Here is a 13,991-nt window from a genome sequence, read left to right as displayed (position 1 = left end):
GAAGACACGCGGCGCAGAGCTGAAGCCGAAAGGAAGCACTCGAAACTAGAAGTGCTCCTCTCCCAAAGAGAAACGGAGATATCTCCTGTGTGGATTCCAAATCAGAATATGCATATACGCATCCTGAAGATCCACTACGCTGAGCCAATCGCCCATCTGCAAGGAGGACTGTATATGGCCGGGCGTGATCATCTTGAATTTCTCTTGGGGTAGGAAAAGATTGAACTGGGAAAGGTCTAGGATGGAGCAGAAGCCCTCCCCTCGCTCCCCAAGGGGAACAGGTTTTACAGCTCTGAGGTCTAGAAGTTTCTGGACCTCGGCTTTGAGGGAGGGCGAGCCCGACAGCTGAAAAGGGGGGTTGAAAGGTGGGGTAGGGGGAAGGGGCAAGCGGAAGCCCGCCCGAGCTACTGACAAGACCATCTGTCTTCGGTGATGGTCTGCCACGCCTCCCAATGAGACGCGATGCGTCCTCCCACCGGGGTTTCGTGAGAGCGCAGAGAAACCTCCTTTTGTAGGTTTCTCGGTGGTCCTGCCACATGAACCTGAGGAGGAGGCTGAGGAGCGGGAGAAAAACCGGGTACGTTGTTGCCTCCGGCGGTTATTCCCCGAAGGGGTATCCACTCTGCGAGATTTCTGGTCTAGGAAGCCCCTAAAGCCAGAGGAGGGTCGGCTTTGCGACAACTGTCTCTGGGTTTTGAAAGGGGCTTTAACAAGGACCGACAAGGACTTAGCTGTCTGAGTGCTATCCTTCGTTTTGGTCAGCTCTACATCTGTAGTAGAATGAAAGAGCTCCTTACCATCAAACGGAATGTCTAACACCTTGTCCTGCACTTCTTTCGAGAATTTAGTAGCATGCAGCCACGCCTGCCATGAGTTATCAACCCCCAGCATAAGGCCCCGAGCTGAGGTGTCTACGTGATGAGCCGCAGACTCCAGGAGATCCTGGGCCAAGACCCTGGTGTCAGATAATCCCGCTTTGAAGTCTTCCAGCTTCTCGACCGGAATGAACTCCTCAAAATCCGACAGACCTTTCCACATCTGCATATTAGCCCCCGCTAACACCAGTTCGGCATTGGCCTGCCGGAGCTGCAAGGCTGATTTGGTGAAAATCTTTCTCCCAAGGGAGTCAAGGAGCTTATCCTCCTTTCCCAGAACCTGAGTAGCCGTCGTGGAAGGGGTTGCTGCAGGCCTGGACTGCAAAGTGGCCGCAGCCACCACTGTGGAGGAGGGGGGCGGACAAGGCGACAGGGCCACCTCTTCCGAAGAATGCAGCCTGTACCGTGCGTCAATTTTCTTATTGACGAAAAGTCCAGAGTGTGGCTTTTTTTCCCAGACCCTGCGGACCTCGGCCAGAACGTCCTTCTGCAAGAACAGGCCGGTGCGCTCCAAAGGAGATAGAGTGAACGCCCCAGAAAGCACGCCCTCCTGCGGGTCGGGAGCCTCGGGCACTGGAAAATCCAAGAAGCCCATCATGTCCAGTACCCAGTAATGAAAAGCTCTGATACGAGTGGGGCAGGTCCTCGTTGTCCTGATTGCCTTGCGTGTCATCCGTCATGTCAGGATCCTGTTGAACGGTGTCGGCGCTGCCTTGTCCACAGGGGAAAAAGGGGGGCAAAGGCGGAAGAGTCGGGGAAGGCACCGTAGGCAAGGGAGGCGCCGGCGGAACCACTGGAGGTACGGGTGGAGCCAGAGGCACGGGCGGACATATCTCCCTAAAAAGCCCTTTGAAATATTCCCTCATGGGGTCGGTACGCATGAGCGTTTGAAATTTGCAGAAAAAGGCATCCTCCGGGGACTGTTTTGGAACCAGAGGAGGCCTCTCATGAGGGGAACAATTCCAGGGACGTAACGGGGAAGGGTGCCACCCCGGCCCCTCCACCGACGTATCCACATAAATCAAGGGTGACGACCCAGCAGGCAATGATACATTGTGCAGAAGGAGCATCCGGGCATTCCAATCAAACCGGCCGATAAGGATGCGCACAAGGAACCCTATATTCACCCACGGAACCAAGCCCTACACCTGAGGCCGATGACGTAGTTGTAGGGTAGCACCCAAAATGGCTGCCGCGGTAGTGGTGGGAATGGGCGTCATTTTGTCATCACCTGAAGGGAACTGCGGCACGTGAGGAAATGAGGCAGGGGTCCCCGTCGATGGATCAGGGGTCTTAACTTTAGCCTTAACATAAGGAACCTCGGCTGAGCCGGTACTATGTGGCCTGGAATGTTTCTGCGACATACCAATCGCCAAATTAGCCTTCCCAGGAAGGACCTCGGCACTGTCGGTAAAAGAAGAACTTTCCTTCTTTGCCCCCCTCAACAGATCTGGCGTCGCCACAAGAGCTGGAACGGTGAGAAACAACCTTCAGCGATAAGGCCTTGCCAGGCCTCTCAGAAATGTTGTTAACTTTAGCCTCTGTACGAGGGACCTCGGACCCAAGTCCGGTAACAGCCTTAATGGCACAGGCCTCGAACATCCGTTCGGTAATACCAAGCCCCGCCGAGGCCTCGGGGCGAGCCCTGGTCTTATTTTTGAGGGAAGCCGACAGAGGGGCCTCAGAGCAAGCTCCGGTACCACACGACCCAGTGGTACTGGGCCTACAAGCAGCCCCCACAGGAGGGGCCTCGGAATGTACTCCGGTATCCACAGGCCCCTTATGGAGACCCTCGGAGAAAACTCCGGTATAATTATTAGGCCCAACGGGCACCTCAGGGTGAAACCCCGGTGACAGAGCGATCAATGCCCCTCCCGGGGTGCTCTGAAAAGTAAAGAACTTACCGGGCGTCTCCTCTTTGTGTCGATGAACGCTTGAAAATGCAAAGGAGGAGTTTGTCGGAACACCGCCTCCCACCGCTCCAACCGACGCTGAAGAGCCCGGACCGAAAGGGAGTCACAGTAAAACAAGAGTCCCAACGGGGATCCTGACCCAAACACTCTAAACAAAGAGGATGGGGATCCGCCCTTGCAAAGAGTCGGTGACAAGATGAACAATCTGGAAAGTCTAGTTTGAACGACAGACAGACTAGTACATGATCGCTAGCGAGAGCCAGAGAGGAAAAGAGTAAGAAAAAGTGTGTCCAGTCCCGAACGAGCGGAGAAAAGGACTGCTGGGCGATGTGCGGGGCGGAGCCAAGGTGGGCAGGGTGAAGCGCAAGAAAGAGAGGAAGGACACATTTTTTAAACAAAATTTTGGATGCTTTTTACAAAGTGCTCCGGCCCCGTCCCACAAGTATGGAGGAAAGGGGACGGGACGTAGGACTAAATGGTAATATTAAAGCATTTAGCAGGGGCTCAGAGAAGGGAAGTACTTTTCTTCTTTAGTATAGCGGTACAAATATTTCAAAAGCCAATTGTGACATTTGGGCGGGGTTTGTTCTTCGAGCACACCATAGCTATGGAATAGATGCTTGTAGAACATTTCACTTAATCAGTTGAGCTGCAAACAGAATTACAAAAAGCAAACCACACATCATAACTTGTGTAACACTTTAGGGCAGTGCACTTACGGAGAAATTGTTATTTTGGTCCCTGTGTCTTGTTCAATTTTTTTAAGATTTCGTCCTTCTTTGCCGATCAGTCTCCCAACCAAGGTATTATGAGCCAAGATTTTCAAAAGAATTTCTTCAGCACTGAAACATAAAAAAAACATTAAATAGATTAGCCCTCAACAAGACTCCACAAAACACTTATGTTCTAGTCAAGTTTGATCACCTTCTCATGTCATTCTTTAAACATCATGTTATTAACAGTGAACATTATTGTTCTTAAATTAAGGAAATTTGACACCTTCAATATCTCCTGTAATTCCAGCACCATCCCCTACTAAGAACGTGCAAGTCCTGCATTGGTGCAAAGTGTTTAATACACCTACAAGTGTAACATAAAATAGTGACCAGGAGAGGTTGCAGAAACTTTCTTTATGACAAAATAATTACAGTTGCCGTCTACTAGTTTGATTTTCTTCTACATCAAGAAATAACCTTATCCCAAGATCTAGTTATGTTCATTTATAGCGTTAGATTTATAAAGGTGAAAACATCTCTGTTAAAGTTTCGGTCACACATGGCTGAAACATGTCTGGTCTTGCTTGTGGTCTTGTGCAGAAGAGATGTCAACAAGCATTTTGGGCTGCACAGCCTGTTTTGGGGTGGAACTAAGCCAGATTTGTAGATGGCCTTTCCCCTTTCTGTAATGGCTCGACCTGTGAAGACCAACGGTCTGGAGGGTTGCCTAGAGCGATGCCAGAGGTTCCGAATAATTCAAAACCTTTCAACCATCACCTCTTTTGTTTTACAAGAAACACTCAAAATAGTCTTACTCTTTGCAAAATGAAGCGAAGAAAAGGCACTTTGACTGCTTATAAGGTGGTGCCCCCTAAGATTGGGCGCTCCTCAGAAAGATGAGAGGACAACACCTCTGCAGGCTAAATGAGATGTGGATGGGCTCACCATGGACCAGGTTTATCTACAGAGAGCCATTTTCAGTCGAGGGTGACATCAAATCCTCTGCTACTACCATATATGACAAAGGCTCAGTAAGAGACTGGGTTTTGGATGGATTGGAAGTGTTTTTGTCATTGAGGACCACAAGTTGTTTTATTTACAGTGAGTTTCAAGAAACTCTGTGCCATCTTTGATTTATCGGCAGGAAAGGATGTTTTCTAGAGTCTGGCATAACATTTTTTGGCCATATTTGGCTATAGTTGAGGGTCTTCCATGTGTTAGAGTAGGACTGGACCTATCGACAGAGGGTAGTAAAACCTTTTCAGGCTTTTAGGAAATCCACAAGGAACATTAAGAGAAACAGTTACTTATCAAATGTTTTGGAGCTTTTTAGCATTCTTGTTATTGAGTTGGAATACTAAACTGGATTTTACTATTCAGTGAGTTGCGGCCCAATCAATCGTAGAGTAAGTGGTGGTTTCATTTGTTCGTCAGATGAGGGCTGATGAAGATGGTATGAAACATGGGTGCATCTTAAAACAAGTAACTTTACACTTAAGGTGGGGAATGTTCGGATTAGATGGCTAGCCTAATCAGATGGCTTGCGACACAATCTGGCTGCTGTTCATGAATGTATGGGGGAATAGTTCGGAAATAGGATTCCTAAATCGAAATCAATGTTTGTTGCTACAAAAAAGAAGAAAGGTAATTTTTGGACAAGATTAGTGGCCAAAGGTTAGAAGACATTAAGGCGTTTGACCTTGTATAGTTGACATCTAAGAAAGCTATAACATGGTTGCAGGGGAACATCAAAGCTAAAGCCCTTGGCATCATGACCATGTACAAGGGTTTCCAGAAGAGATACAGTGGCTATTTTCTGGCTCCATCAATGGAGCACTGAAATTAATGCCAACCATATTGTATGGGACTGAACAAGTCTAGATTTTCATTTGAAAAGTTTAAATGTGTTGGAGTGGCATATATGCAGAGAGGTCTTGTGTCTTCCTACTTCTGCCCCTAAACAGTGGAACAGAATGTAATCGGGGCTGGTCTTGTCGAAACCTGTAGCTAGACTGAGAAGGTTAGCTTTTCATGATCAAATATTGCTAGTGCAACCAAATACTCTTGCTAGACAGAAAAGATGTAATGGATAAAGGAAATCATGATGCGTTAAAGCGTTGTGTGGTGTGTTGCCTTTCTTGATGCCTCAATGCAATTGTACGGAATCATAAATAAAGCATAGAAATATGACACGATTCATGGGCTGTGTACATTTTAAAGCTAAGCAAACAATAAGGAGCATATTAAAATGTAGCCAGCAGACATCCAACCTCAGACATACCTTGTAAAATTCCCAAATAAAGAAATGTGAAGAGTATTCCTGAAATGTAAAGCCAATTGTCTAGATGCTGGTATTAGGTCCAGGACTCAAATTATTTAAGTAAGAACAAAGCTGCAAACTATGCAAGAAAGTGGAAATCCTGTAGATCGTTTTTCATTAGTTTATAAAATACAAAACCATTAAACCTCTGAGGCAAGACGCTTTCTCTAAATTTAAGATTTACTCAGTTTTTAGAGAAATGTTATGGGTATGCCTGTTGAGTGGGTTTCAGACATCTCTGATTCTGCATCTTGCCCATGTCTAGATTAGGCTTTGGCAACTAATTAGCAACTAATTAGCAAACAAGAGAATGAAATGTGAAGGAATTAATTATATTTTAAGGTTGTGATTTGGGCACTTTATTGAATAATTGTCTATTTTATGATTTTAGGATTATAAATTAGAAGTGGAATAGGATTGAAGAATTGAGTATGCTATTTTGTATATCTATTTTTATATTGTATGTACTTGTGAAAAGTTTAATTTTAACCAAACACAGTAAATCAATCTAATATAGTTAAAACATAAAACAGTCAGGAGTATCAATATTGCTAAAATAATATTGCATAGATTAACGTGTTAGTTTGCTAGATTTTAATGCAACACTATCGGCATGCAGTCATTAATAAAAATAATACAAAGTTAGAACCCTATTTTGTATCCATAATGTGTGCTACCCCAATACACAAACACCTGTTGCACTTCTACTTATTTAAACCATTTGCATTTTATTTTAATTCTACCTTCAACATTTTTCTTTTTCTTACCAAAGGCCATTTTTCAGTTTTGTTCATTTTTCATTTATCTGCATGTAACCCATTCCCCCCTCAAGGTTTGGACCAATTCTTATTTTGTTAGACAAGCACAGTATGATACATTGTGTTATGTCCTACTATATTATATCATTTTATGTTATGAGTATTTGCACTAACATTTCACTTTGTGCAAGGATGAGAAGGACTGTGAAGCAGTCTGAAGGTGACACAAAGCACTCCACATACCCCAAATTAAATACATATTAGTGATGCCCAGTTCAGGTAAAGGGCACAATGTAGACATGCAACAGCAGACTTAACAAACTTTCTTGAACTTAAGATTAGCATGTGGCCATCTATAACAGGATGAGGCAACTGTGGCAAAGGTTGAGAAGGAGGGCTTATGCATATTAACTCCCAGACAAAGACAGTCTCCTATGCCATAATTAGCATTCCAATAAAACCCCTAGCAGGCTTCAAGAACTTCCAGGTAGTGTTGGAAAGCGTGGTCCATTATCCTAGGCCCCCAAGAGGTTCTGAATGAGGCAGAGGCCTAACAGTGCGTTGTAGAGGCTCGGAAAGGTTGCATGGGGGTGTCAATAGAAGCTGCATTATAGTAGAAGATGTAACTGGGAGTAGATTGTACTAGAAACTTAAACACCATCTTAGGAGACCAGCAGCCATCTTGGAATTGAGACCTGGCATTGCACTGCAGGCAGGACACTAGGCCCAAGAGTGAAACATAGAAAAGTGTGCGTGAACGCAGGAGCTTGGGCAGCAGTGGGGAAAGCCAAAGTCTGCAGGGATTCATAAACCTCTCATTGTTTCATACTAACATCACATGTAACTCAGAAGGAATGCACCCTACAAGGTCATGAGGGGGCTGAATTCTAAGTTATAGTGTCCAGATGCCCCTGTCCCAAGACTGCAACATTCCAGAGTACAGGCCAGTCCCAGACCATCAACCATCAACCATAAAGGTGTTAGATTGGCAATCCATCCGAGAGATCATAGCAGGATACCCTAGGCCCATGTGATTTGTGCTGCGAGGTGGCAGGGAGGGCAAGTAACACATTTAAGTTTGGCGTGGGAAGAACTGGAACAGAGCTGACACATCTGGGATTGAGCTGGGGTTTGTAAGATAAGAGTGACCTATAAAGTAGATTCTGCGCCCTTGTCGGCAGTACCAGGTGCACATTAGGCCAACCGATAGGGCATGCTATGATTTGAAACATTTAATTGTTAATTAGGAGCTGTGGGCCTGATGAAGTACCAATAAAAAACCCATGTGGAAGAAGACAGACAGACAGGAGGAGCTGGGCCCAATGACCTGGCATTCCCTATGGAGCAGGTCGCCTATGTATAGGTTCACACCAACTAGCTACACGGATTTGTACCTTATGGGATGTACGTCAGCTGTAACGAGTTTCACACTTAAAAAGCAACGCTTGTACTAATTTTGCCAGAGCTTATTTTTTATGAGAATAAACCTTATTCTCCTTGCAAGAGGTGTGCTAGGCTTTTTTCCCCCCCGAGTGGGTTGTATTTTTTCAGGTGTGAGCGTTCAGAGGCTTCTCAACAGTAGCCGGGTCCAAGACCTTGCTCCCAGTTGAGCTACAAACCAAAGGCCACCCTCATTTAAGAGCGCCTGTAGTTCCTCCACACTTTTTTGTCAATAGAATCTTACTGTTTGACACTATCTAGGGCCTTGGAAGTAAGCGGAAGTGTGCTTTCTCCTGCTCCTTTGGGCATCACTTAATTAATACCTTCATAAATCTATGAAGTGTAGGAAGGCCTCAAAGCCTGTGCTTTAGGTGCCAAACACTGCCCCCCCCTCCTGCTCGTGGTGGCAAATGAACTGTTGATGAACATGCTGAACAGAGTCTTCATTGGAACTAGTATTAATATGCTCAGAAGAGAGAAGGTTCAGGTTTAATAAGTAGATGGTATACGGTTTAAGATGCAGATTTAATCAGTACCGTTGTTGCAGAAAATAGTGGATGGATATAGGATAGATCAATTGAGTCATGGACATCAGTTGCCCCCCTCAATCCTCCCAGTGACCCGCTTAAAGCTTTACCTGTGCTCGCAATGCACAAAGGAATTCTTATTTGTTTACATTCATATTGAACTTCTAAAACTGCAAATAATTTCCATGCAAATCTTGCTGTGGCGCAGTGTTTTCTTGGCACAAATTTTAAAACTTCTTGCAACAGTAACTGCAGCATGGTCATTCTCATACATAGAGTGCTATTTCATGTGGACACTTCCCAAGCTTGTGCAAGCTCAAAAAATAATGTAGATTTAAAGGTCCTAGAAAGAAAGAGGTGCAACTCGGGAAAAATAACTACTCAGAAGGTAACTTGGGGCATTGGAGGGGAGGAGAGAATCCTGGACCCTCTACGGATTTTACAATTAACTCGATAAGCTAAGGAGGCTAGAGAAAGTTGCTCCAACTTCGCAAAGGGACTGGACGAAAAGCAACAGTTGCAAGTGTTGATGGGACTACAAACAGAGGAGATAGATATCAATAAAATACGAGGCAATGTACACATATATGAAACCAACTGTAGGATTTACAGGAAAATGGGAGCTATCAGCTGAGAAATGTTTAAAGCATAATGTGAGCCTACGTTGCAGTTAAAAAGCTTTCCTGTAATAGGAGGTTTACACAAAATACAATTCAGCAGTCTACATAGAGCCATATATTGCACCACAAATAATGCTCTGGCTCACTTCCTGGTTTATCCCCAAACTGGCATAATGCAGGAGATGATTTTTGCCACATGGCAGGGTAGTGTCCCAGGGCTCAGACAGGATGGTCAAAATTGATGCAGAGATGTTCATGACTAAGAAATCCTGGATCCCCAGAATGATAATAGCTAGCCCTACTGCCTGGATACAATAAAAAACAGGCAGTATGCAAGTTTCTATAATTGGTACTCCTACTTAAGAGAAGAAATGCCAAGCGAAGGATAGGGGACTTTTGATTAGTGTTAAGAAAGATTTCTCTTTTAGACAACGTTGCCTCCGTTTTCAATGGATTCCCAGACTTTTTGCTTTCGACCCAGTACTGACTTGTTACAGAGAAGTAAAGCCTTCATCTTCACTCCACTGGCCATTTGATCATTCGTCACAGGGAAACTGATTAGTCCTTCAGATGGTCAGTACCAGGAAACTACGTTTACCTTTTCTATTTCTACTTGTTACTTTCTTCAGCAACATTTTAACATTGTACTGAGCATCTTACAATGCAGTAAAATGGGGATACTTTTGTGTCACCCTAGACTCTAACCTATGGAATTTTTGGTTACTTTATGCCCAAAGACAAGCTGCTGGCAGCAGATACCTTTTACAATTTTTGCTATATTTTTAGCATGCAAATTTGTGTTTACCGCATTTGGCTACTAACAGTAACTAGTGTCCAAAGATGGCCGTGCCATGAGATGTTTTGGCCATTCTTTGGCCATTCCGTCGTTTGGCCTTCTTCCTGCCTCCTCAGGTCATGCATTTGCCCGGGAAAGCTGCTGTTTTCGCAGGCTAGTGCATGCCATTAGTGTGTGGCCCCACAAAGTGGGTTGGGATTGTGCGGTCCCAATCCACAAACTGGTGCCAGTGTGTCTAGTGTGCCGAACCCACTGTGGTCCCTGATTGGACCACTGCTGGCTGAGAGAGTGGTGCAGATCCTTTCTTTTGGAGGCCAGAGTTTGAGCACTCACCTGAATTTAGGACAAGAATAGGAGTCCTGCAGCCATTCCAGTAGATCAGCAATGGAAATACGTACCCTGTGTAGCCATGCAGCTCAGCTGACTGAAGACCTGTGGTCGACTCCTGAACTGTCCCAGTGATGCCCTTCTGGACTACCTGATTTGAGAAGGCCCTTGTCGATGTTTCGACCCTTGGACTGGTGGGACCAACCAGTCTCAACATCTTCTCACGTTCCTGCAATTTTGAGCCTTCTGAAGTGTCCCTGTATCGTCCGGTGGACTGACTAGCTCTGAATTGGGCTACCACGCCAGAAGCGTTACCGTTATGCGTTTACGCCTGGAACTTCGGTGGTCACAAGCACATAACTGTCACTGGAACTGGCTCCCCTACGTCTGGTAGTGTCCCCTGAAGAGGCCTGCATTGGTGCATGATACATTTCTTCTTCTGAAAGGGTTGCACTCAGCTCCTGGACCCGACCGGAATCTTCCTTGCACCTGGAGCTCCTGGGCATATTCCACTGGATGCAACAGCGGGAAAATCACCTTCCAGCAACTCCCAGTCGTCCTGTCAAGTCATTTGGGAAAATCAGAGCAAGGGTGGCGAGTAAATAAAATAGTTACAGACATTCCTCTCTCACCATAATAAACCTTAGAATAAACTTTTGTTTATTCCATTCTTTTGCTTTTTAAACGTTTGTTTTACAAGCTATTCTTAAAGATAAAAAATAACAAGTTACTTCTTACCTTGTAACGCTCTTTCGACGGGATGTTCCTCCGATGTATTCCTTATCTTTGTTAATACGTTTCCAGCTTGCGGGCCTCGGAAATGTTTTCTCTGTAGAGGGCGCTGCGCGTCGACGTCCGCCGAGTCGATGTCCTTCGACGGCCACTGTATCGGCGCCGACATCACCATGCCCATAAATAGCCACGAGCGGCGTCCGTTGCCCAGTTCCGTTTTGTAGCATAAGAAAAGTCATGCCTGAATTGGTTATTGACCTTGAAGGAGCGTAAGCTGCAACCACAAGGAAGGATTACTGCGGGGATGGATGGGAGGGGCGATAAGGAATATGTCGGAGGAACATCCCATCGATAGAACGTTACAAGGTAAGAAGAAACTTGTTCTTCGAAGGGATTGTGTCCTCCTATGTATTCCTTATCTTTGATAAGACTCCCATAGCATTGGCATGTAATTGGAGGTGGGAGTAAGAATGTTATGTATCCCTTTAGGGATGGAATGAATGTAATACAGCCTTGCCAAATCTGGTCTCTTGACTAGTGGAGGAATCCAGGTTGTAAAATTTTGTGAATGTATGTGCGGACGACCATGTGGCAGCCGCAGATATGTCTCTGACCAGTACTCCTCTTTGGAGAGCCGAAGAGGCTGCGATACCCCTGGTTGAATGAGCCCTAAGGTTTTGGGGTGGCTCTTTCCCTGCTAGTTTGTAACATTCCAGAATGGCCAAAATAATCCACCTGGAAATGGTTTGTTTTGTTATGGGTAGTCCCAACTTGTGACCTGAGTATCCTACAAACAGTTGGTCTGCTTGCCTGATCCTAGCCATTCTGCTAATGTAAAAGCTTAGAGCTCGCCTTGGGTCCAGCCTATGTAGCTTTTCTTCCTCTTTCCCCGGATGGGGAGGAGGGTAGAACGAAGTTAAGGTAATTTTCCTGAGTAATATGAAATTCAGAAACCACCTTTGGGAGGAAATTAGGCTTCACCTGTAGGACAACTTTGTCCTTGTGGAAAATTGTATGTGGGGGTTTACAGGAGAGAGCTTGTAGCTCGCTCACCCTCCTAGCAGATGTTAGTGCTACCAATAGGACAGTTTTAAGTGTGAGAAATCTCAGCGAACAAGAGTGAAGTGGTTCGAATGGAGTGCCCATTAGGAAGTTTAAGACTAAATTTAAGTCCCATAAGGGAACCTGGAATGGTTTTGGAGGATAAACATTAGTTAATCCTTTGAGAAATTGTATCACTAGAGGTAGTTTGAAATACGATGGTTCCTCCGCAGTGCGCTTGAAGATTGAAAGCGCTGCGAGATAACCTTTTACCTTTTACAGTGCCAACTTGAAGGCCTGAGTTTGCCAAGTAGAGTAGAAACGATAACACCGTTGGTGTACCACATGAAAAAGGGTCGATATTCTCTTCCCTACACCAGCTGCAAAATTTGTTCCAACGGCAGCGGTATAAAGACTTTGTTGCTGGCCTTCTGGCCGAAAGCAACGCCTCCATGACGTCATCAGGGAGATCCCAATCCTTGTACCTCGCCCTTTCAGAAGCCAAGCGTGAAGATTGAGGGTTCTGATGTCTGGATGGAGAACCTGACCTCCCTTCTGCGAGAGACGATTCTCTTTGAGTGGAAGACAGATTGGAGGGCAGATGGACATATCTAGAAGGTCCGGGTACCACGTTCTCCTGGCCCAGTCCGGGGCAATTAGGATCATAGTTTTCTGGAATCTTCTCAACCTCCTGATCATTTGAGGAATAACAGGGACTGGTGGAAATGCGTAAAGGAGTGGAAACTCCCAGTCCACTACGAACGCGTCTCCCAGAGCTCCTCTCGGGGGAAATTCCCTTGAACAGAACAGATCGCACTTCCTGTTGGTGCTTATGGCGAATAGATCCACCCGAGGGGTTCCCCAAAGGACGAAGATCTCTTGAAGGACTTCCTGAGCTAACTCCCACTCGTGGGAGACTGTGCTCTGCCTGCACAGAGCATCCGCTGTCAAGTTCTTCTCTCCGGCTAGGTGGACTGCCGATAGAGAGATTCCTTCCCGAATTGCCAAAAACCAGAGCTGCATTACCTCTCTGCACAGTGGCAGTGACCCTACGCCGCCTCTTTTGTTGAGGTAGTGCATGGCCACCGTGTTGTCCGTCATTATCAGGACATTTCTCCCTTGTACTGATGGCAGGAAAGCTTTCAGCGCTAGTCTGATCGCTCTCAGCTCCAATAGGTTGATATGTATGACTCCGATGGAGACCAACGACCGCTGATGGTCAAGTTGTTGGCATTGGCTCCCCACCCCGTGAGTGAGGCGTCTGTGACTACTGTTATCTCCGGCCATGGTTGCCAAAACAGTTCTCCTTTCAAGATGTTCTCTGGATAGGCCCACCATTGAATGTCGCCGGCTACTTTGTCCGGTATCCGGAGGAGATCTGTATTTCTCCCTGAGAATTGCGACCACTGAGTTCTCAGTGCCCACTGAAGAGTTCTCATTCTCAGGCGAGCCTCTTGCACAAGGAAGATGAAGGATGCCATGAGGTCTAGCAACCTCAAAGTCGAAGTCTGGGAGATGTTGGGCATTCTGAAACTTGTTGACCATCTGCAGAATATCTTGAGCCCTCACCTCTGGTGGCGAGGCTTTTCCCAGGGAAGTGTCCAGGACCGCTCCAATGAACTGGAGCCTCTGTGATGGTATCATCTGTGACTTCTTTAAATTGAGGGAGAAGCCCAGTTTGTGAAGAAAGTGGCAGACATAATCTAGTTGGGTCTGAGCTTGTTCCGAAGATACAGCCCTGATCAGCCAATCGTCCAGGTAGGGGTAGACGTGGATCCCTTCCCTCCTTAGACTCGCAGCCACTACCGACATTAGCTTGGTGAAGACCCTCGGGGCAGAGGTCAGCCCAAATGGCAGTACTGGAAATTGATAATGAGAGTCGCCAATTGCGAACCTCAGGTATTTCCTGTGTTTGGGATGGATTGG

At 46.0% G+C, this 13,991-nt stretch overlaps 1 protein-coding gene across 2 annotated transcripts in view; it reads right to left on the bottom strand.

Moving 5' to 3' along the window:
• The window catches only part of IGF2BP2 (insulin like growth factor 2 mRNA binding protein 2), a 1,316,273-nt gene that overhangs the window by 725,614 nt on the left and 576,668 nt on the right, over window positions 1–13,991 (bottom strand). For both annotated transcript variants that reach the window (XM_069615761.1, XM_069615762.1), the window contains exon 8: window positions 3,508–3,630. In XM_069615761.1, the coding sequence (XP_069471862.1) occupies window positions 3,508–3,630 (123 nt within the window). The remainder of the gene's footprint in view (window positions 1–3,507; window positions 3,631–13,991) is intronic.

Source organism: Ambystoma mexicanum, chromosome 9 (assembly GCF_040938575.1).
Source record: "Ambystoma mexicanum isolate Mex_15411 chromosome 9, UKY_AmexF1_1, whole genome shotgun sequence".
Lineage (NCBI taxonomy): Eukaryota > Metazoa > Chordata > Amphibia > Caudata > Ambystomatidae > Ambystoma > Ambystoma mexicanum.
The sequence above is the reverse complement of the archived record's forward strand: the minus strand, read 5'-3'. Positions and strand labels throughout refer to the sequence as shown.